Below are 24,103 nucleotides of genomic sequence, written 5' to 3' on the forward strand. Positions count from 1 at the left end.
GCAAGGTCGGTTGCTAAACTGAGGTTTCAAGGAAATTCCTTACGAGCGGCACTGTGGTTATTAGCCAGCAAGAACTTCCTGAAATCCAGGGGAAAAACCAGATCCTTCCATGAGCACCAGCTCTACCCGACAGGGAACGCACAGCTGTGGCTCTATTCTGAGGCTGAGGACGAGTTTCAGCCCCAGCCGAGTTTCAGCCCCAGCCGGCAAGGAACTGACACCTTGGGAAAACTGCTAAGGAAGCCGAGGGGTCCTGGGACTACAGACTGGAAAGCCGGTGCCATTAACATCACAGATCAGACTGGGGCTCTGTGAACCGCAGCACCACGTTCCCTTAACAGACTGTTTTGATCGGAGCATCGAAAAAAGAGAACGTTTTCAAAAATACAAAAATTAAAACTGGAATAAAATTGACTTTGAATTGCAAACAAAGAGATCGCTTTCAAATGAACCCACTTTCTGTAACAGCTTGCTATCTTTCAGCAGCAGTATACCCAAATGGCAAACACAGCCAAAAAGTCAAATCATGTGTTAAATGGGAAGAAAGGGGGAAGGGGCGGGGCGGGGAGGGGGGGGGGGGACGATGGAGCCAGAGACAAGGTATATTTTGTCCTCAACAGCTCATTAATTTTAAGTGTCGTGGGAACCTGCCAGTTTTACCCCTCCAAGTAATTATCTTTTGTCTTAATTTGTAAGATTCTCGAGAAGGGGAAAGGCAAAAAATATTCACTCTCACAGGGAAAGACTAAAACCCTGTGAACATAAGAGACAGAAAGAGAGAGGCGGATAGAGGACTACGTGCGCTCTCCCCAATTAAAAGGAATAATTGAACTCGTTTCTTCAAGGAGGGAAAAAAAAGCATTTATCACAGGGAACTGTATTAGGAAATTGTATTGTGCTCAGATACAAATAGCTTTACGTTAATGAACAGAGACAAATCTATTGATTTGTATACACACACTCTGAAAGTTAAATGGCCTATAGACAAGTGTTTTCACACCACGGCAGGCAAAATCTTTACAGCCAAAGGCTGATATTTTGATTTAGGGTCACTTCGTGCCTGAGAAGACAAGATGTGCTCCCAATGAGGGGTGAAAAAGAAAACTGGGCAGGGCAAGTTACATTAGCAACGTCGTTCTGGCAATCCCACAAAGGTGGAAAGCTAGGCTTTCCAAGGAGGAACTTCTTCCCTTTTTTTTTTTTTTTTTTTTTTTTAGAGCTTATTATTTTTTTTTTTTCCAACATTTTATTTTTGGGACAGAGAGAGACAGAGCATGAACGGGGGAGGGGCAGAGAGAGAGTGGGAGACACAGAATCGGAAACAGGCTCCAGGCTCTGAGCCATCAGCCCAGAGCCTGACGCGGGGCTCGAACTCACGGACCGCGAGATCGTGACGTGGCTGAAGTCGGACACCCAACCGACTGAGCCACCCAGGCGCCCCAGTTCCTTTTCTAGCTCCAGGGACCGCACCCCACGAAAGCTATTTGCACTGATTGCAAGGAGGCTGGGGGGTGGAGGGTCCATAAGGCAGTCCATGAAAAGCCCACCATAAGGTCTCTAAAAAGCTCACCACATGCACAGCCCCTCGTAGGGATGTGCATAGCTTGGTGTTGATTTTTAGCTCCCAGATCACCAGACACATCTGTGCCTCAATTCTCTAAACTATGTAGCCAGCTGCCTCCTCTTATCTGCCCTCCAGGAATCGCTGGAGTATTTACAATAAAGTATATACAATGCTTGGTGTTCTTCAGGGGAAGGAGTTCTGCAAAAAGTAGAAGGCTGATCTTTTTTTCCAAGCTCCTGCTGCCATGCCGACGCACGAGACCCACATTTTAAAGCAGTGATCCCCTTGAACAGAGCGGACGAGGCCAGCACATCCTGTGGCCTGTCTCCGTGACACCCCCATCTTGCTAATTATTGGTGCTAAGAAAGGCACCTCATCAGAACACAAGGACAGAATCCTGATTTTTTTTTTTTTTATGAGGCGACTTGGCGTCTGCCTAAGTTACAGGACACCCTGAGATGACTCAGTGTCTGACCGGAGCTAATGGGGTTCTGAAGCCTTCACCTCCTTGAAAGAGAAATGTGAACATGAGATGTTACAGGAAGCCGGGCCGAAACGGCTGGTCGGCCGGCAGAGGCACAGAGACCAGAAGGAAAGAACGATCACGAGGCCCACAGGCTGGACCAACCCCCAAATTACATAAAATAAGACGTGTTCCCTGTCCCACCCCCAAAACGAATCGAAGGGACAAAAAGAGAACCACTGTAAATAGAGAGGAACGTGTGATGGAAAGGAAAAGAGAAGCATGCCAAGTTTCTGATCGGGAGCCAGATATTTAAATGTAAGCTTCGTGTCATTACAAGGCGTCCCGACTTGGGGAAGACAGACTCCATCAATTGGCTGGCATTAAATCCTTGTTACTGTACAAAAACTGTGCCTGCTCCCTGGAGCCAGTTCAACTTTGAGTCACTATTGTCTGAAAACAATGGAATGTCTGCCAACCTTGTGCCAACAGTTCAAAAGGATTTTAATGCAGCCTGTGCGAGAGCTGTAACCCGGTTTGCCCTGGGCACAAACTGCTCCGCTCACGTAGCTGTAGCACTCACGTGTTCGACTAGGGAAGGCAGAGAGGACGTGTTTCGGTCAGCACAGGTCCTGTTGTAACCCCACGGCACCGCTCACTCACACCGGGAGCCAGCGCCCGGCCGCAACGCGAGGGAGGAAAGCATCGGCGGCCCGTGTGCACCCCGACCTTCAGCATCACAAGCCGGGCTCTCCTGGTTAACGCGGCGTTGGCAAAACCCCTCTGGAATGGACACCCTGAAATCCTACCACTTTGGTTATAGGAAAGAAACGCATTAAAAAGGATTTTTAAGGCATGTTACATTTTCTACGTACGACCTTCTAGAACTTAAGTCACAGGCTATTTTTCTGCAATCAGAATCTGGTCGCGACCGTCCCAGGATCAAAAAATGTGAACACACGATGGGCAATGATGTCCCATAACGGAGTTGGACGGATCTGCCATTTAAACACGTTTCTTGGGGTGCCTGGGTGGCTCAGTCGGTTAAGCGGCTGACTTCAGCTCAGGTCACGATCTCGCGGTCCGTGAGTTCGAGCCCCGCGTCGGGCTCTGGGCTGATGGCTCAGAGCCTGGAGCCTGCTTCCGATTCTGTGTCTCCCTCTCTCTCTGACCCTCCCCCGTTCATGCTCTGTCTCTCTCTGTCTCAAAAATAAATAAAATGTTAAAAAAAAAAAAAAAAAAAAAAAAAAATAAACACGTTTCTTGCAGATGATCCTAGTAACTTCTGATACTGAAGTTTAAAAGGGCTTATGACCTTTATGAGAATATAAAGGTCAGGGCAAGGAAAAGACCATGAATCAGGGTGAATGGTTTTTGTCATTGAAAAATGGTTTCTTGGCCCACCTGGCCCCCAAAGGAGCCGAGGACAGGAGGAGACTGAGCCTGAGGGTGACCAACCCCCACACCCCACCCCCCACCCCCCACCCTGCCACCGGTGCCCACATCAGTGGGCTCTAAGCTTTGTGCATTCTCCAATGTGCCAGAACAGGCTTGGGGAGGGACATCTGGGCAAGTGGCCTTTTGGGACGGCAGGCAGTGGGGCTGACAGGGATTTCATGCTTTATCACTCTCAAGAAAGGAGACAAAGATCGCAGAACTATGGGTTATACTCAAAAGAGATGTGCATTAACTCTTGAAGAACAAAATGAATGCAGTATTTTGCAGTCTGGGGATAAAAAAAAAAGAAAAAACAAAGAAAAACCCTACACAGAGGTGGATGAATTCTAACAGGCCGACCACATCTGAAGTATACGATAAGCTATCTGGCCCAACGTTGGATCCGAACAAGCGATCTCATTCACAGCACATTTGGAGAAGAACACCCTGAAAATGTGCACAAGAATGCGAGTGGAAGGCACCCCCTCCAGATAACACAATCGACTATACAAGTTAGAGAACTGGTGATTTTCAGAATAAAAACGCTAATACAAAAAAGCTAAATATAGGAGTAGCCGCACTGCAGGAAGGATTGCTTTCAAGGTTCCCCAAATACATATCGGGGATCTGCTCCTGTATCACAAACACCTCCACCCAGCCTCCAGCCAGGAAATGAAGGACTCAAAACATTCTATATGTGCATCGTACAGTCTCGGAACGAATGGCACATATTCCCGACTGAAGATTCCCCTGAAGACAGGCCTGATGAAATCAGCTGAAAATAGTAAATACGGAGCAGTGTGCAAAGAGCTCAACAATTCAATTTGTAATGTGTACGACATGAACACATCCCAGCCCATTCTGGACAAAAGAACGGATTCAAGATTCTGAAAATCTAATGCAATGTATTAATTGTGAAATGTCACAGCTCTTCTAAAGGATCATGGGGTGGGACACCAGTAACAGGATGGTGGCCAGCCTCTGCTTTTTGAGGACCCACCAAGCACTGGGCACTGTACTAAGTGCTACTGTCACTCATTCAGATTTCGGTTTATTCTCAGGAAGTCAGGATTCACATAATGTGTGATCCGCACATTTAAAGCACAGAGTGCCGCACATTCAGAGTTGTGCAACCCATTACACCACAATGCGAGTTTAAAATGTTTTCATCACCCCAAAATGACATGCCATTGTCCACCAGCGGCCACTTTCCTTCCTCCCCTCGCCAACCCTAACCCCAATCGAAAAAGCCACATATCCTTGTCGGCTGTATACCAATGGAGAAAGTGAGGCTCCCGGACTTTAAGTAACTGGCCCAATGACAGCTAATGAGGAAGGCATCGGAGCCAGAACATTCTCCCCGTCTGCTGTCGCTGAGACCTAGATAAGCCCCTCACCCCGGATCAGAGCAGCTCTACCATTACCAGCAAGAGGCATCCCCACGCTAAAGCAGGAACAGTGGGCCGGTGCCGCTGCCAAGTGTCCACGTAGGTCCCTAAGGTCCCGCATGGACCAACGTAACCCAGGCTTAAGGAAAACGAGAAGAGAACGGGCACAGGCTGATTACGCTGACGGACAAGGCATGGCCCCCAACCTTCTACCACACTTGACACTGCTCGACCTGGGAAGGTCAAGCACACCACATGCTGACAGCACTTAACAGTCACCTCTCAGACACACCTCACTGGGTGCCAGGGTTTTGAAACATGCTACCTTTCTGGGATTCTCCTCATTACAAGGTTGTTCTGGGCTCGAGATCTTTTCAATCACGTGCATGGTAGTAATGGTAACAGCCAATATAACACTTTCTAGCAGATACACACACACACACACACACACACACTCACTCACTCACTCAGCTATCGTAAAAATCTTTGAAAAAGCACTCCCATTATCTCTTCTTTAAATGTGACCTTTAGGAAAATTTCCTTATCTTCTTTGGAGATAAGGAAGAGGGGTGCCTGGGTGGCTCAGCCAGTTAAGCATTCAACTCTTGATTTCGGCTCAGGTCACGATCTCATGGTTCATGGGATCAAGCCCCACTTTTGGGCTCAAAGTGTGGAGCCTGCAAGCCCCACTTTTGGGCTCTGTGTTCAAAGTGTGGAGCCTGCTTGGGATTCTCGCTCTTTGCCCCTACCCCCCGGCTCATACTCGCTCACTATCAAAACAAACATTTAAGAGCGGAAAATAAAATAAAACCTAAGGGAGGGGGAAAAAAAACAAAAAACAAAGGCTGCAAGCCATAAATGAGAAGAGCCAGTATGGTGCTCGCAAACCACTAAGTCAAGCATCTCCAAACACAGAAGTCGAGGACGGGAAGAAATAGAAACTTCTGACTCAACGTTGCATGTACTACTGCTCTTTAAAAACACGCTCCTACCAAAATCTTTTAAGAACTTACCAAACTCAACACCCAAAAAACAAATAATCCAGTGAAGAAATGGACAGAAGACATGAATAGACACTTTTCCAAAGAAGACATCCAGATGGCCAACCGACACGTGAAAAGATGGTCAATGTCACTTATCATCAGGGAAATACAAATCAAAACCACACTGAGATACGACCTCACACCTGTCAGAGTGGCTAAAATGAACAACTTGGGAAACGGGCTTGCGTGGATGTGGAGAAAAGGGAACCCTCCTTCACTGTTGGTGGGAATGCAAACTGGTGCAGCCGCTCTGGAAAACAGTGTGGAGGCTCCTCAAAAAATTAAAAATACAACTACCCTATGATCCAGCAGTTGCACTACTAGGAATTTATCCAAAGGTTACAGGAGCGCTGATTCATAGGGGCACAGTACATGTGTTTATACCAGCGCCTCTAACAATAGCCCAATTATGGAAAGAGCCCAAATGCCCATCACAACTGATGAATGGATAAAGAAGATGTGGTTTATATATACAATGGAATACTACTTGGCAATGAGAAAGAACGAAACCCTGCCATATGCAACAACGTGGACGGAACTGGAAGGTATTATGCTAAGTGAAGTAAGTCAGAGAAAGACAGATATCACATGTTTTCACTCCTATGAGAAACTTGAGAAACTTAAAGGAAAACCATGGGGGAAGGGAGGGGAAAAAAACAGTTTCAAACAGAGAGGGAGGCAAACCATGAGAGACTCAGATACAGAGAACAAACAAAGGGTGATGGGGGAGGTGGGGGGAGAGGGGAAAATGGGTGATGGGCACTGAGGAGGGCACCTGTTGGGATGAGCACTGGGTGTTGTATATGACCGATGAATCATGGGAATCTACCCACAAAACCAAGAGCACATGGTATACACTGTATGTTAGGTAACTTGACAATAAATTATATTACACACACACACACACACACACACACACACACACACACACACACACAAATACACTCCTAGGGGTGCCTGGGTGGCTCAGTTGGTTAAGGGTCTGACTTTGGCTCAGGGCATGACCTCACGGTCCATGAGTTCAAGCCCCATGTCGGGCTCTGGGCTGACAGCTGGGAGCCTGGAGCCTGCTTTGGATTCTGTGTGTCCCTCTCTCTCTGCTTCTCCCCACCCCCCGCCGCTCATGCTCTGTTTTTCTCTCTCTCTCAGAAATAAAACATTAAAAAATTTAAAAGAGTAATAAAACAATAAAACCACACTCCTAGCCCACAGTCCAACTTTTGGGAAAACTCACAATGGCAGGGCAGGGCAGGGCGGGGCGGGGATTGGAGCTGCCAGAGGTGAAAAAAGGTGAAGAGGACACCCCACGAAGAAAGAAGCATCTGGCGGCTGGAGAGCATCTCCTCGCTGCACGTGGCCACGGGCAGACCCCGGCCCTGCCCGCGCGCCCCTGCCCCCCACTGCCCAGCACGGAGAGGGTGGAACGCACCTCCAAGGCAGAAACGTGGTAAACTCATCCAAAGGACTGCTTTTTGGCCCTGGCACAACGTGCCCCCGGTGTGCATCCAAAAGCAATTAAATCATTCCAGCTGTGAGTCCAATGACATGTTGTTTAAAAAGTCTTCCAAGAAATGTCCCTCTTCAGAAAGAGGGGCACAAAGAGAAACAGTGCCATTCGTCCCATGTTTCCTAAGGGCAAGAAAGCAGGCGAAAAGCCACCGTACGTGGCTGCCGTGAGCAGTGACCTTCCCCCAAGGTCCCCTCTGCAAAGGAGAAGGAACGCCTCGCCACAGCGACAACACTGAGGAAAGCCAAGGCCAAAGTCATTCCAAACGGATGTATTCATGCCCCCAGTCTACCATGGTTATCCCACTGGAAAAAAAAATAACCAGTTATGAGAACTTTCCACAAACTAAGCCATTTCAAGTATCAACTCGTAACATAAATATCCCCAGAGCAGTGTTTTGATGCTGGGGTTTTGTTTCCAAATCGGGATTACCTAAGGGCTCTATTGTTAGGATCATCTGAGGTTCTGTATACGAAAGGCTATTCTGGAAACTCTGAAGAGCTGGTGGACGAGAGAGGCTGCCGAGGGCATTGTTATTGTAACCCTTGAGTGGTAACCCGAGGCTGAAAATGCACGTGATGCTGCCCATGTCATTTCAGATTACGTATTTTAATAAACACATGCATTTCCGCGAGGATGCTCAGCGCATTAGAAGGGAAAACGTTATAGCGCGGGATCACGTCTGCAAAACTACACGTCTGCCCGGTGACAGCAGGCTCTCGCAGGAGACCGCTGGGGTCTGGGCTCCGCGCCCACCGGGGATGAGCGCGGTCACAGGCAGGCCCAATCCGACACTGATGGCAGGGTCGCGGGGCAAGTCAGGGGGTGCACGCACTCTCCCTGGGCCTCCACCACCGAGCCACGTGCCTGCTCGCTACAGAACCCCTGATGCTTCACTGGGCAGGGAGATGGGAGGGTCCAGGCTTTGGGGAGAAACAAGATAAACAAGACATCATTCGCAGTCCGGCTTCTGGTTTCGTCAAACTAACACAGACCAAGCAAAACTCTTTGCCTGGACCCATGGCCCGGTGAGGAATTTTTGGTCAAAGCTTCTCCCAAAATCAAGTGTTCACGTTCCCCGTTTTGTTCTCTGTGCGTTTATTTCCCCACATTTCAGTGACGGGGACCCTCCTGGGAGAGATGCTGTTGGACTTCTGGACACATCGCAACATGTCCAGGGCACAAAGCGGGAGACACACACACCACACTGTAACAACAGAAACACCGTGTCGTGGAGAAGTAAGAAAAAGCAACTCACTGTCCACTTTCTTGCGTGAATATAATCAACAAGTCGGAGAACCAGCTCGACTACATGATAATTATGCCCTCATCCAAGCCCGAATTTTAGTGAGGGATCTTTCACCTGGCTAAACAGGTGATCTTGGGACAAGTCCTTCCCCGTGAGCACACAGCAATGCCCATTATCTGCTATAAAAGATCCCAATGGGAACTATTCCTATACACGAGACACAAGCAGTGATTTTGCTCTATGCAAAATTTTGCTTCCTGCTCATTGCATGGAAGAGGATATTAATCAGAGAAGTTAAATGCCTCACCCAGGAACACACAGCTAATGTGTAGCTTTAAAGAGGCAGGACGCAAAGCTCATGGTGACTTTTTGAGGACGATAAAGACCTGTGTAGGAACTGAATAGACAAAAAAAAAAAAAAAAAAAAAAAAAAAAAGGACAAACATATTGGGCAACTTGGTATTACAGTACAATTCTAATTACCCAGAAAAGCTTGGGTAGGTTGTACAAAGCCGAATATTCCATTTTCAAAGACTACTATGTTTTACTTGTAGCACCTTTGGGTGACAAGCTTCTAGTATCAAGGACTCCTTTCTCTACTGTGGAAAATCGTGACCGCAAGAACATCTTCACGTTCTCCTGCCTGGGGACTTCCTCCCAATCATCGCTAGGACTTGCTTTAATAAACTGCTGGCTGGCGGTGGTTTGTTTGGTGATTATCTGCCTCCTTTACAGAAGAGAGGGTCCAGAACACAGAGGGTGAGGCAGCTCACCTACCAGGTAACGAGACAGAGCCCCACGTTCCTCTGAAACACTGGCTGAAACTGGCCTTCTCCAAAGAGGACTTCCCCCCCTTGTTTTCTTTTCACATCGTCGACCCTTTTGACTTCTCTTTTACCAACAAAACCATTCATCTTTCCCTGGGTCACCTGAAATTGAAGGAGCACCGCTCACCGCATGTACATTTCTGAGCTGGCTTCAACTCCATCCCTCCGATGGCCTCGCAGAGAAGCATCGTCATCCTGTAAGTTTTAATTATTTGGCTGCCAAGGACATCAAAGCCACGCAGGCAACCGACAAGGGGGGACCTGAGCCGAGCTGTGTACCCCAGGCAGGGGCTGGTGGCACTGGTTTTTCTGACACTGCCTACCAGACAGGAGTGGGAAGTCCACTATCACAGTGCAAACTGCCCCTCACTGAACACTGATGCTCACCCTCTCACCCCTACACGGAATCCCATACGGGGCCAGAGGCATTTCGAGAACCTCGACTCTTGGCTGCAACCTGCCACCTCGGGTGATGGGTCCAAGACCTCAGGTTTTCCATTACTCCTCCCACCCGGACACCTTCATGGAACCAAGAGATAACATAGGTGCACACGTCCTAAAAACTCTGGGATTCCTGGAGCACTGGGTGGGGCTCAGTCAGCTAAGTGTCTGACTCTTGATCTCTGCCCGGGTCGGGGTCTCATGGTTTGTGGGATCCAGCCCCATGTCAGGAGCCTGCTCGAGGAGTTTCTCTCCCTCCTTCTCTCTCTCTGCCCCTCCCCAGCTGGCACTGTCTGTCTCTCTCAAAAATTAATAAATTTTAAAACTTTTTTTAGTGTTTATTTTGTGTGTGTGTGTGTGTGTGTGTGTGTGTGTGTGTGTGAGAGAGAGAGAGAGAGAGAGAGAGAGAGAGACAGAGTGCGAGTGGGGGCAGGGAGGGGGCAGAGAGAGAGGGAGGCACAGAATCCGAAGCAGGCTCCAGGCTCCGAGCTGTCAGCACGGAGCCTGACACGGTACTCGAACTCACGAACCAGAGATCTTGACCTGAGCCGAAGTGAGACACTCAACAGACGGAGCTACCCAGGCACCCCCAAAAATAATAAACTTTAAAAAATATTTTAAAAAAAACCAACCCTCTAGTATTCTTATTGTCGTGTGTGGAAAATGGACCTCAACTCATACCCTCACACAAAAAAGCAGGTATGTGAGGCCACCTACCAAAACCAATGAGAGAAATCACCCTCCAACGATGAACATGTCTGCACACACAGTTAACAGAGAGCCTACGGACCATTTGCTTCCTCCCCACCTTCTGGATGAGAAGCCTGAGACTAAGAAATATTAAGCCACATGCTCAAAGTGAGGCAGCCATCGGGGCACCTGGGTGGCTCAGTCGGTTGAACATCTGACTTCAGCTCAGGTCATGATCTCACGGTTCGTGGGTTCGAGCCCCGCGTCGGGCTCTATGCTGACAGCTTGCAGCTCGGAGCCTGGAGCCTGCTTCGGATTCTGTGTCTCCCTCGCTCTCTGCCCCTGCCCTGCTTGCGCCGTCTCTGTCTCTCAAAAATAAATAGATGTAAAAAGAAAATAAACGAGTTTTAAAGCGAGGCAGCCATCAACTGTGGACGGCAGAAGTGCGAGCCAGGTGGGTCAGAGTCTGAAGCCTGGGCTTCAAGCCCTGTGCTATTCTCTCCTCTGTGCGGGCATCCGTACAAAAGTCAAAGGCTCACTTAACTCACCTGGCATACGCCAGAGGGACTCGAGAGTGGGAACTGCAGCTAGTTCACGGGCAGCTCTTCCCGGAGGAATGCGCCCCACAGAGCACTGCAGACGGTCTGAAGACCTACCTGGCACCTGTATTTCCACGGCCACCAAGCCATCTCCAGGTGTCAACAATCTGTCCAATGTGACCTTTCCGTTTCATTCTGACGACACCTCGATTAAAACCTCAGGATCACGTAGAGGCTAGTGCAGTGGTCTCTCAGAGGGTCTTTTCTCTTTTTTTGCCTCTGAGCTGCGCACAATCCATCTTTCAAAATACAAACGTGATCACGGAACACGCTTGCCAAGGAAAGTCCTTTGCATCAGGAAGGGAGGGAAAGAGGCAGGAAGAGAAAGGACACCATGACCTCTCCATTAGAGGGCTTCCTGACGCTGAAACTCAGGTTATCCTTGTCATGTGACCTTACAAAATATTTCATACGCAGATGCCCGAAAAGCAGAAACAAATTCACAAACCCTTTCAAACATACACGAGAACCTACGGAAACATCACTTTTAATGGAGTCCAAACACACACTTGAGGACTTTGGTTGCTTGTACTCAACAGCCCCTTCCTATGGAAGATGTTTGAACCTGGGTGTGAGGGAGGCTTGTCAGTCATAGAATGGGTGGCATGGGACAACAGGGGGACACACTAGAAGTGACAACGAGAGAAACACAAAGTGACAGGGAGGAGGGTATACATGAACCAGATATTAAGCCTGTGTGATTGGGAAACGTGGATAGAGCCTGAAGGTCTTAGGCTGTTTCTGATGGGATTCTCCAGGGAGTTTCCCAGATCATCAGCTCCTTAGGGAAAGGTCCCTGTCCCTCGTTCATCTGGGTCATCTTCCAAAGCACTAAAATTAGCACGTTTCTCGCGTGCACATAAATTACACTTATTTTATGTAGGACAGAAAAATTAACTCCAAAAAATTCCCTAAGTGTTTAATATGGCAAGATCCTGCCCTCAAGAAGGCTATGATTGTGTTCCAGTACTTTTCCCAGTGAAACGATGGCCAGACCTCCCTTCCAAATCCTCCACAAATACATTTTCAGGAATAAGCAAACACAGAATCTTTCTCCAACACTCACAGGTGTTAACATTTGCCAAAAACTCACAAACTAATTTTGCAGGAGATACTACAGGGGAGTTGATTTGGTACTTCTAATTGATTTGTTGGGTCTTCTGAACACCGCATAGTAGAATAACTTTACTGACAACGATGTTTGTTTAGAATGTAAAAAGACTTCTGAGTGCCTGGGTGGCTCAGTCAGTTAAGCATCTGACTTCAGCTCAGCTCATGATCTCGCGGTTTGGGAGTTCGAGCCCCGCGTCGGGCTCTGTGCTGACAGCTCAGAGACTGAAAAGCCTGCCTCAGATTCAGTCTCCCCTTCTCTCTCTGCCCATCCCTACCACCCCCCCTCAGAAATAAACATATAAAAAAAAAAAAAAAAAAAAAAAAAGAACTTAAAAGGACATGAAAGATCTCCATGCCCATGGCAACATTACAAACTCAGACAATACAAATTCGTAATTTTCTTGGAGCCTACTAGAGAACAGATGAGCTGAATTCCAGAGGTTAAATGCCCACGGTGGAAGGGTGGCTGGTGTAGGAATGAGCACACCCCACGGACTGAACAAGGTCAGGGCTTCAGATGACAAAATGGCACCACAGGAGGGACTGGTATCTGGCGGGCGCCCAAACACAAGGACAGATCGCCTGGGCCTGCAGCTCTCGCCCTATCACCCCACCTCCAAGTTCAGGTGGGTACTTAGCCCCATGGGTTCTAGAACTCTACCGAAGCAAACCTTTGGAACTGCAACCAATCCTTTCCCAGCTCAAAAGCAGACATAATCAGGGGTGCCTGGGTGGCTCAGTAGGTTAAGCATCTGACTCTTGGTTTCAGCTCAGGTCACGATCTCACAGTTTTTGAGCTCGAGCCCCATGCTGGACTCCACGCTGACAGCGCAAAACCTGCTTGGGATTCTCTCTCCCTCCCCATGCATGTTCTCCTCTCTCAAAAACAAATTTAAAAAAAAAATTTTTTTTTTTAACGTTTATTTATTTTTTGAGACAGAGAGAGAGACAGAGCGTGAACGGGGGAGGAGCAGAGAGAGAGGGAGACACAGAATCGGAAGCAGGCTCCAGGCTCTGAGCCATCAGCCCAGAGCCCGACGTGGGCCTCGAACTCACGGACCGCGAGATCGTGACCTGAGCTGAAGTCGGACGCTTAACCGACTGAGCCACCCAGGCGCCCCTCTCAAAAACAAATTTCTAAGAAAGGGACATAGTCTAAAAAGACAGAGGGCTGGAGGCTGGGGGTTGATGAACTCAATCTAACTAAAGGTAGAAGCCAACCACTTCAGGAGAAATCAGAGAGGTAGCCCTTCATCTTAACTGCCCCAAAACAAAACAGAAAAAAAAAACACACAGAACAAAGACACTTCACTCCTTGGAAGTATATACACTGTACATTAGAGCACCCTATACACGCAATGCCTGAAATCCAACTTTCAGAAGAGAGATGTACGAACACCCACTGTGACGGGAACGGTCATGAGAAGGAGACCCACAGGAACCAGCATCAGTAGAATTAGCACAGACAGGAAATAAAGGGGCTTGCACCTTTGGTTTCTAAAGCCTCATCAAAGAAAGCACAGAAAGTGCTGGCAAGTACAGGCAGAGTCAGAGCTCCAGCGCAGCCCCGCTGGTCTGGGCACTCTGCTGGCTTCACTGGAGAAAAAGCCTAGGAGAAAGCGGGAACAAGGAGAGTCAAGGAGGAAGACAAAGTGTGCAAGAGTACACGGGCAGAAAAGACAGTAAGAGGGTCGTGGGGGTTCCCAGCTCAGGCACCCCACACTGCACCCAACACCCCTACCCGGGAAGAGACAGAAAATTCATCGCTATACGAAAAGAACGCGAGAGTGTTTCAACAAGCAAATCCCCAAAGGGAACACTGAAAACCCTTTTAGTTGCCACGAAATCAATTTCAATCACATGGTAACTACTTCGACTGGTAAAAATCTGACATAAAAAAGAAAAAAAAAAAATTCGGCCCACGTACGCGCACGTGCGAATGCAGACACACGTATCTACAGACAGATTTTCCTTGACTCCTGATCACAGTGATCATGGTCAAGGCAAAAACGGTTGCCCTCTTCCCGCAGGTAAGTCGGCCGATTCCCTCAGCCCGCCCCGTTCGTGAAACTTTGTGACGTGCCACCGCATACCCACTGCCCCTTCCTGTCACCACTCTGCAGCTCCTGTGGAAAAAGAATTCAAGGGAGTATAGGCTCCCCGCACGTGGAAGGTGGTAACTTGGACACTGTCAGGTGAGTCAACGAGAAGACTGGTGAACCAGCAAGTTCACACGAACTGAAAAGCAGGAGTTGGAGGCTCAATCTGTGTGGATTCACTCAACAGATCCATGTGATTTGACTGCAACAGCATGATTTAGGAGAAATACATACTTCACCGTTAAGATATGTATCTGGTCCCCACTCATGATTCCTGATTCACGGCTCCCCAAACCCCAGCATTTCCGAAGCGGTGAGTGATACAGAGGTCTGTTAAGAGAGGGGACCTTTGGGAAGCACCCAAGGACAGTGGCCAGGTGCCAGGAGAATGAACCACGTGAGCAGTGGACTGGAACCTTCAGTCCGACCCCCCCACCCCACCCCCGACCTTGAGGAAGGTGAGAGGAGCTAGAGGTTCAATCAGCCAATGGCCAATGACCTGGTCGATCAGCACTATGTAAGGATGCCTCCATAAAAACCCAAAAGGACAAAATTCTAAGAGCTGGGCTGGAAGACCTAAGGAGATGCAAAGTGACTGACGTGGAGACAGTGTGGGAGTTCCGTGCCCTTTCCCCATACCTCACCCTACATCCCTCTCCATCTGGCTGGGCATCTTTATCCTTTATCAAACTGGTGAAGGTTAAGTGTCTCCCTGAGCTCTGTGAACCACTCTAATAAATTAGTCAAACCTGAGTGGGATTTCATTGGAACCTCCAATGTGTAGCTGGTGCCCAAGGAATAGCGGGCTTGTGGGTGGCATCTGAGGTGGGTGATAAGGGGACAGCCTTCCAGGACTGAGCCCTTAACCTGTGGAATCTCATGCAATCTCTAGATAGGTGGTGTCGGAATGGAGTTAAATTCTCAGAACCCTACTGGGGACCGAAATCTGCTAGGTGTTTGGGGAGCGAGGGAAGTACTTACCTGCCATGTTGGAACTGGGTCCAGAAACCCTGAAAGACTGATGAATTCACCCACCCAGCACAGTGAGACAATGAAAAATAGTACCAAGGAATAATTCTGACACTATCCTGAGGAAATATACTTATCATATGGACACAGAGACCAACTGATAGGAGTCTAATTTCATGTTTTGTTCGTTTTTATTTACTCCTGACTCCTACTGAGCCCAAAGTAAAACTAGAAAATACCTTCCCAAGAATTCAAACGAAAAGCAAATCTCTACAAGTCTCCTTTCCTGCTTCATCCTATCTCAGAAAGCTCAGCCCCCTTCTGAACGCCTCGGCCGGCAGCTCTGGGACGATAAATTTCCAGTCCGTCCTCTGGATCTTTGTCTTTTACCATCGATGCAAATTCGGCAGATAATAAAGTCCTTAACTACCCCCAAACCACCTCCCTTCCTAACTCCTGTTCTATTACCTCCAGCCTTGGTTCTCCAGACAGTAGTGAAAAGCTGCTCACCTTTGCTTCAAAAGGCCCTTGCGCACACGTGAGCCATCGTATGTTCCCAAGTCCAGCCCTTCAATGGTTATTTCCGGGCTGGGCTCCTTGGATCTCTTTAATCTTATTTCCACATCAAAAATCCTCCACGGTTTCCCACTCTCCACATTCCAACCATTCCTTCTGCCTAGCGGGGCATGTTATCGACTCCATTTGGTCATTCCCAGTCACCCTGAAGAACACCACCCCCCATACTCGGGTGGGACAGTCACCCCACAACCCGGCGACGCACCCCAGTTCATGATCGTGCGTGTCAAGTTCATCTCTATACCTACACCTGTATTCCAACTCCTATACGTAGCTCTCTTCCAACCATCAAGACTTCTGACGATCACAGCCGCAGGTGGAAACCTTGTTCTTGGAAGGTTAACATGCGGTCGCCATTTTGTATTTTGCACTGAGGTTATGAACCCCATTTCCCCGACTAAACTGTGAAGTTCTTAAAAAGCGGGTCACAGCCTTTGCTATATCTGCATGCCTCCTGCACTCAGGCCCCAGCAAGGGGCAGGACAAACACTCGTTATACTGACAAGGGAAAAATGCTCCCCAACGGTGAAAGCCAGACACATTCCCATTATGTCTAGGCCTGTGCCTGACCCGAGCCTCTATATCCCCCTGGGTCCAGAGAAACAAGTGGTAGCTCAAGGCAGTCATGGAGGGGGGAAAAGGGAGACCTCTTCCTTTGCCTCAATCACTTACTGATAGCACTGGTTTTTTGCCACTCCCGGGTCGGGGCTGTAAGCCTACCATCCAGCCCCTCCTCCTCCCAGTGAGAGCCCCATGGCCAACTCTCAGTCCCTTGTTACCTCTGGCCAGGTGGCTGACCACAATTACAACCTTCGGAGCGGGTTTCCCCTTCCTCGCTCCCTTCCCTCCATGTAATCCTCACCCCGGAGGCTGGTTTCATCTACTCCCGGCACAATTCCAATCACGTCACTTCCTTGTTGGAAAGCCACTGAACACGTTCCACAGCCCCCTCACCTAAGTAGCTTCCTCACTGACATCCACTCGTGTCCTCCTGCCACCCACGGGAGCACGGGGAGAAAAAAAAGAACTCAGTCGGGTACACAATATACGTGCGTTTACTGGATCTCACGTGCTCAGTAACAGTTCTCTTTCTACGTGACCTCCTCCCGCTAAGAAAAAAATCACAGTTTAAGTTGATCATGGGAAGATTTTTCAGGAGTGCTTCCTAACCATCCCTGTTTAGACGTGACCTTGTCCTCTTCCGATCGCTATCACCTGCGGATCTTACGAGATTGAACGTCGCCTCTACCCTGCGAGAAACACCCATCGCCACGTCTTATTCTGTTCAGCTGGAACGCACCAAGACGTACGGGCACGTACTCCTCTCTCTGCAAGAGCCTGGCACCCAGAGAAGCGTCCAGGAGTAGCCTGAGCACCAAGCGGCTACGCAACCTTCACCCGGGTCTTTCACGTCCACAGACGACCCGTCCCAGCTCTCGAAGTCGGAGCCGTGGCTTTTACCTTGTCGCTACCCCCGGAACCAAGAGCCCACCTACCATGTCCATTGTGAACGTGCTTGTGGGTTTTTCCTTTCCTGGGGGTTGACTGGCATGAAGATGAAGCATTGTTGGTGGCCGTTTTGACGTCTTCCGTCTCATCGTCTTCCTCCTCGACGTCCTCCTCGTCCTGAGAGCTTCCGAAATAAACCATGCTGTTGGGCAGCGCAGGAGAGCCTGGTGGGTTTAAGGGAAGAGGGCTCGTGAACACAGGCCCGGGTCCTCGCCCCTTCCAGAAGGGGCCCTACACATGGAGACATTTATTAAGGCACGAACCGGAATCCTCAGGCCTGAGCAGAGAACACAAAGCTGTTCGTCTCCACCGCCACTTGTGTTTTTCAAACATCCCCCAGGAAATAAAACTCCATCTGTGTCCTTTCAACGGATTTCAAGCAAAATCGCCCCAGTAGGGAGATGGTGCCATTCACCCAACACAACAAATCAAAAGAATTTCTAGCTCCTATGAATAGTTGTGAGGGGGTGGGGGTGGGGGAAGTAAAATTAAAAACACCTATTCACGATGCCAAGGAAGAGACAAAGGCTATTCTGGGTTATGCACTTAACTTACTCAACTTAATGTGAATTTAAACAAATGAATTTCAAAGTGAAAGACAAACCAAGCGGCAGTAACAGAGAATACAACACTTCCTACATACAGTAATGGTCTTGAATTCACATGAGGTGAGTCACAGACACGGATCCCCCAAAAATCGCAATGTATTTGGAAGCTACTTTGATATTACGATCCGGTTAATAGCATGTAAAATTATTAAAATAAATTCCTGCACAAGACTAATTAAAAGTACTGGATTAAAAAAACAAAACAAAAACCTAAGAAAACCCCACATCCCTCACACTCCTTTTACACCTTAACCTCCTCATGCCCCCAGATGTTTTCATTTCTGCATTTAAGATAAAGCAGGAACACCAGAAAAGAAGGTTGCTAATATGAAGCAGCACGATATGGTTCTTTATCAAACAATGACCATTTAAAGATGACACAACTCACTGGTATATTGTTTAGGACCAGAGGCTACTTAAAAATCCAAAGAAATTCTCCCAAATTATTTCTAGCAACAACTATAATCTTTAGTATTTATTTTTCAGAGAGAGAGAGAGAGAGGGAGAGAGAGAGAGAACGAGAACCATGAGCAGGGGAGGGACAGAGAGAGAGGGAGACAGAGGATCTGAAGCAGACTTCGTGCTGACTGATGAGGGGGCGTGGGGCAAGCTGAGGGGGCAAAATACAGGCTGGTGCCCGCATCCACCCCCCTCCCCACACCGGTGGAATATGTGTAATATTCCTCGGACACCCCCAGCTACCCGAGAACAAAGGAAAGGGGTCTCAGTGCTTGCCATGGTATGCAGGGAAGTTAAGGCAAATGGAAAATTATCCCTTGCTGCCTATGGCCCACTGACAAGTCTTTGAAACCGGCAGAGTGACCTCCCTCTAGGAGCTCAGCTGCCTCGATGAGGACACTTTGCTGGGGGCAAAGGAGAACCTTAGCTTAACATTATCCCAACCTCAAGGATCCTGTAAGTCTACTTCCTTTATCACAACTGCCTTAAGATATATGCTGGCGATTATACCCCAAGCTTATGCCCCCCTCCTCCCTCAATATGCATCTGAAGGGTCTCGTGACAGATTTTATTAAGCGGTAATAAATGGTGTTTCCCTAGTAACAGCTAGCCCCTCAAGGTCCTGGAAACCTTGCTTCCAAAATTCCTTGGAGACTTACTCTATCCCTGACCCCCTCCCAGCCTGAGGGTATATGATGAGTTACCTGTCACAACCCCACGCAGCTCTTCCTGCCCACGGGTCCTGTCCCTGTGCTTTAATAAAGTCACCTTTTTGTACCAAAGACATCTTCAAGAATTCTTTCCTGGCAGTCAGCTCCAGACCATCCCACTGTCACCCCAAAACTGCATCAACAGCACAGAGCCCGATGCTGGGCTCGAACTCACAAACCACAAGACCATGACCTGAGCAGAAGTCAGAAGTTTAACCAGCTAAGCCACCCCGGCGCCCAACAATTTTAATCTTCTTAACCATGAAGTATTTTAGGAAAGAGTTACTACCAAGCAGCCAAAGACCTATGAAGTGTGAAATTCATTTCTTCTCTTGCCCACTTTCCTGTGAATGAGCTAATGCTCCGGGACAGCAACAAAGACACAGGCAACCGACCCGCTCCCCTTCCCAGTGGAGGTGTCTAGAACCATCCCTGTCCGGCTTCTGGGCCACACGATCCAACAAGGACACAGAAGTGAATGAGCAGCATCAGGGAACAGAGGTCGCCACCCCAATACCCGCCCTGCAGAAATGCAAAGAGCACACAGACAGCTCTCCAAGCCACCTTCCGTCTGCTGCAGTCATGACCTTTTGTGCATGTTAAAAACCCCAAAATGACGTGGGTCACAGCACTAGGTACAAATGAAACTCCACAGGGATGTACCTGGCAGAAGAGACTTGGCTACAGGCTAACAAAAGCGATTAACCTGTTTTTCCCCCCCTCCCTTTTGATCATCTCCAATTAGAAGCAGGTTTTTGATAGAAGGAAGGTTCTTATAAACAGAAAAGTAAAGGAAGGAAAAGAAAAGGAAAAACTATCTGGCCATACTTCCCCTGGAACAATATGTATCTATACTTGTTCTAAAGTGGTTTTATAATCAGGAGACTGACTAGGAAAAGGGGACAGCACTCTCCCGTTTCCACCTCGGGAGGTCTGCAGTCAGGCTGTGCACAGGGTAGGCGAGGTACAGTCAAACAACCAGTGCTGGTGGATCCTTGTTCCCAAGTCTAACTGCTCAGGTATACTTTAGAAAACGCTGGACTAACTGTATTTCAGCACTCATGAGACAGAGATGGATGGATTTTCCCATGGGCTCTAACTCATCCTGGCACATATGTGACGTATGGGTGGGTCATCTCTTCAAATTCCTTCCGGATTAAAAGACCCAGGTCTGATTTCTTCTAACGAAGAGCCTCCCTGGGCTCCATCTTGGGACACGCGGACCAGCACAGAGAAGAACAGGCGTGTGTGGAGAGCACACGGCAACCCCAGGACGCAGCGGCCAGCCAGGGGGGCAGCAGGGGAAGGGATGTGCTGGGGGCAGGGGGTGGCAGGTGCCCCTCCAGCCTTCCCCAGTGTCCTCTCAGCAGGAAAGGCAGTGAACTCCGCAACCAAGGCTAATGGGAGGTCATCTTTAAAAACAAAAACAAAAAAAGGGAGGGATTAAGACTGAGAAAAATGGTCTGTATTTCAAATAGAATCAGCTGAAATCCAGGTGCAACATATGAAAAGGAATTAACTTCCACTTTAACAGAATCTGTAGAGGCTTTTTTAAGTTTATTTATTTTGGGTGTGTTTTATTATTAGTTTATTGAGGGGAGGGGAGGAGAGGAGAATCCCAAGCAGGCTCCACAATGTCAGTGCAGAGTCCGACTCAGGGCTCCAACTCGTGAACCGTGAGATCGTGACCGGAGCTGAAATCAAGACTCAGACACTTAACTGACTGAGCCACCCAGGCGGCCCTCTGGTGTGGGTTTTTAAAAGCTCCTGCCTTGGATAAGCATCACGAATGCACTATTCCATTCCTTATACTCATGATTTTGAGAGAATGGGGTGAACCTTATGTTCCAAAGAACCAAAGTGGAGAGAATGGCTAAAAAGCATCCAAGTTCCGTCAATATTCCCAGAAGAAAAGCTCACAGGGTAAGAGCTTCCACAAAAGCAGCAAACAACCAATCTTTTGCATGCATCCGTTCTAATAGCTTCTCAGCAAGCAAACACACTGTCGTAACCTCCTAGATATTCTAGAAGAGAGTCAGAGGCTAACACGGGGACCTGTAAGATGTGAAGAACCGGGATGGGCCGTCTCTGAGGGACACCCTCAGACGGAAACTCGGACCGCCACCAAGTCCTGAGGGAGGGGGCTCCACCGTCAGCTGCGGAACGAGCCGATCCGCCCTACGTTCTGGGGCACAGGGAGAAACGCAGATCTCCCTCACACTGAGAGGGGACTGTGGTTCTGGTCAGATGACTGACCCACTGGTCTGGACCCAAAGATAAAGAAAGCATCCTCAAAGAGGCAAGGTGGGGATGTCCTTCTTAAGTTTACGTCCTCGCCTTGCACCAACTCTCGCCACTCACTGCAAACAACCCGTCTCCCCCTGGGTATGGCCCTGCTGTCGTTTAGCCTGCGTTCACAAAGCCACTGCCAGCCCACAACAACCTGTCTACCAGAAGCCACCTCGTGAACCGTGAGCTTCCGCCCCAGAAGGAACAGACCTCCAGAATTTTCCTGGGTACCCTCATCACCTTCCACTTCACGAAGTTTGCACTCAAACCGAAGCGAGCGCAGGACGCTGCATCCAACAGAATGTGACACTCTGTCGCCATGTGGCTACGTACATCCTCGAAGTCCCTGCTGGCATGTCCATCTGGAAAGCTAGCATTCTGATCAGGAGAAACCAGAACCCGGGCAAAAAGCAAAAGGAGCTTTGAGTCTCACAGAGACAAAACCGGTTATTTAAAAAAAAAAAAAAAAAAAAAAAAAGGCATCCTATTATTTTATGCTCAAGTGAAAATAATCAAGGCGACAGAGAAACACGGCTATATGCAAATACCTGGAGAACAGCTAAAATCCATAAAAGGAAATACCAAGCGTGTCAGGAACCACAACTAGTTAAAAGGCATTCACATAGAGCACATTTATTTCTTCTTAGCCTAGATTCAAGCTCGATTATCTAACTTACCAATCAGTTTAGAGAAAGAGGAATCTCTTAAGACACAGGAAAAGATGAAAGAAAGGGAAGTTTAAAACCCTAAAAGCACACAGCGGTCTGGGTTATTTATCACTAGTGGAAATTACCCCACATTCCTCAGTATAAACATGGGTGAATGGGTGTTTTACGTAATCATATTGACCCAGAGTCCACAGAAAGTGAAAGCAGTATTCGAAAATAGAAGAGTACGTATGTTTTTCGTCAAAATAGTTTTCATCAAAAATAGCATGCAGCTTATAGATCCTGGTACATTAGAAATAAGCTTCGCCTCGAGGCACCTGGGTGGCTCAGTGGATTAAGCGTCCGACTTTTCTGGCTCAGGTCATGACCCTGCAGTTCGTGGGTTCAAGCCCCAGTGGGGAGCTCTGTGCTGACAGCTCAGAGCCTGGAGCCTGCTTTGGATATTCTCTCTCTCTCTCTCTCTCTCTCTCTCTCTCTCTCTCTCTCTCTCACGTGTGTGCACACACACACAATAAACATTAAAACCAATTTTTTTTTAAAAAACAAAACCTTTAGGGGCGCCTGGGTGGCTCAGTCGGTTAAGCATCTGACTTTGGCTCAGGTCATGATCTCACAGCTCGTGAGTTCGAGCCCCGCGTCGGGCTCTGTGCTGACAGCTCAGAGCCTGGAGCCTGCTTCGGATTCTGTGTCTCCCTCTCTCTCTGCCCCTAGCCCACTCACATTCTGTCTCTGTCTCTCTCAAAAATAAATAAACATTAAAAAAAAATTAAAAAAAAAAAAACCTTTAGAAATAAGATTCATCTCTAGACAATTTATGAGAGAAAATTCTTTACTCCAACTGTCAATGAGGCAGACTCTGGAAAAGCTCCCTGTGGGTCTAGCATTCGGGAAAACAGGTATTACAGGACTGCAAACATCAGGGAGAGAGGGCCCGGTGGTCTCACAACACCAAAGAACTTTGCCAAAGAGATCGTCCCTTTCCACAGCAAGGCTCACCTGCTGCAAAACACCAGCAAAGACAGGAAATACAAGGGGTCTCACAGAAAGGGCTCAGCAGCCCTCAGTCTGAGCTCTGCCCTGGTGCTCCCAGGGTGGTCTCCCCAAGTCAAGGGACAAGCGCCATTCACGACCTTAACGCCATTCACGACATTAACGCCATTAACGCCATTCACCACAAGGCAGAGAGGCTGACTTCCCACACAGAACTACATCCTGCCTCCCCTACAAACTGTAGTTCTAAAGGGGTCATCAATGAAAGGTGAATGTTTCAAAAGACTTAAGGAATGTGTTTGGGGGGGGGGGTGTATTTGGGGAGGAGTAAAGAAGGAAGAGTTCTTTTCTACCCCATAGATGATAAAAGTGTATTGAGGGGATACAGTTTTCTACTAGAATTACAGGCAGATTTTCTCTTCTGATTATTCAAGTGCATTAGCAAATGTGGGAAAAAATCTGAACTTGGATCAGATAAGTGGATTCGGGAGTACAGAATGCATGTGCACTTTGCCAAAGCCGTATTTCATTACTTTTTCAGAATTAGCTGGCAATGTCTCCACAATATTTACTGAAGTGAAAACCAAATGTTTTCATCTGGACAAAAATCAAACTGTGGTATGTTACAACCACAACAGAAATCATTTTAATCCAAAAGCTTGCTTTCTCTAATTTGGGCTGTGGTTTCTATAAAATTGGATTCTTCTCCATGAATCATAATCATGTACACATAACAAGCCCTCCTTCCCATTATCTTCCCTCCCCCGACCAGTTATCTTAACAAGCTAAACATAGCTCAGTTCTATTTTGGAAAGACCCTAAAGGGATTCCCTGCACACTGTTAGCTGGGGAGTCCAATTCCGTAGCTTGACCTAATAAACCCGCCTGGCCCACCGAGTTGGCAT

General features: G+C 48.1%; 1 protein-coding gene across 6 annotated transcripts in view; it reads right to left on the minus strand.

Annotated features, from left to right (window-relative positions):
• Positions 1–24,103, minus strand: part of JARID2 (jumonji and AT-rich interaction domain containing 2) — a 271,874-nt gene that overhangs the window by 41,377 nt on the left and 206,394 nt on the right. For all 6 annotated transcript variants that reach the window (XM_042985686.1, XM_042985684.1, XM_042985687.1 and 3 more), the window contains one exon: positions 17,462–17,638. In XM_042985686.1, the coding sequence (XP_042841620.1) occupies positions 17,462–17,638 (177 nt within the window). The remainder of the gene's footprint in view (positions 1–17,461; positions 17,639–24,103) is intronic.

The sequence above is a fragment of the Panthera tigris genome, chromosome B2 (assembly GCF_018350195.1).
Source record: "Panthera tigris isolate Pti1 chromosome B2, P.tigris_Pti1_mat1.1, whole genome shotgun sequence".
Classification (NCBI taxonomy): domain Eukaryota; kingdom Metazoa; phylum Chordata; class Mammalia; order Carnivora; family Felidae; genus Panthera; species Panthera tigris.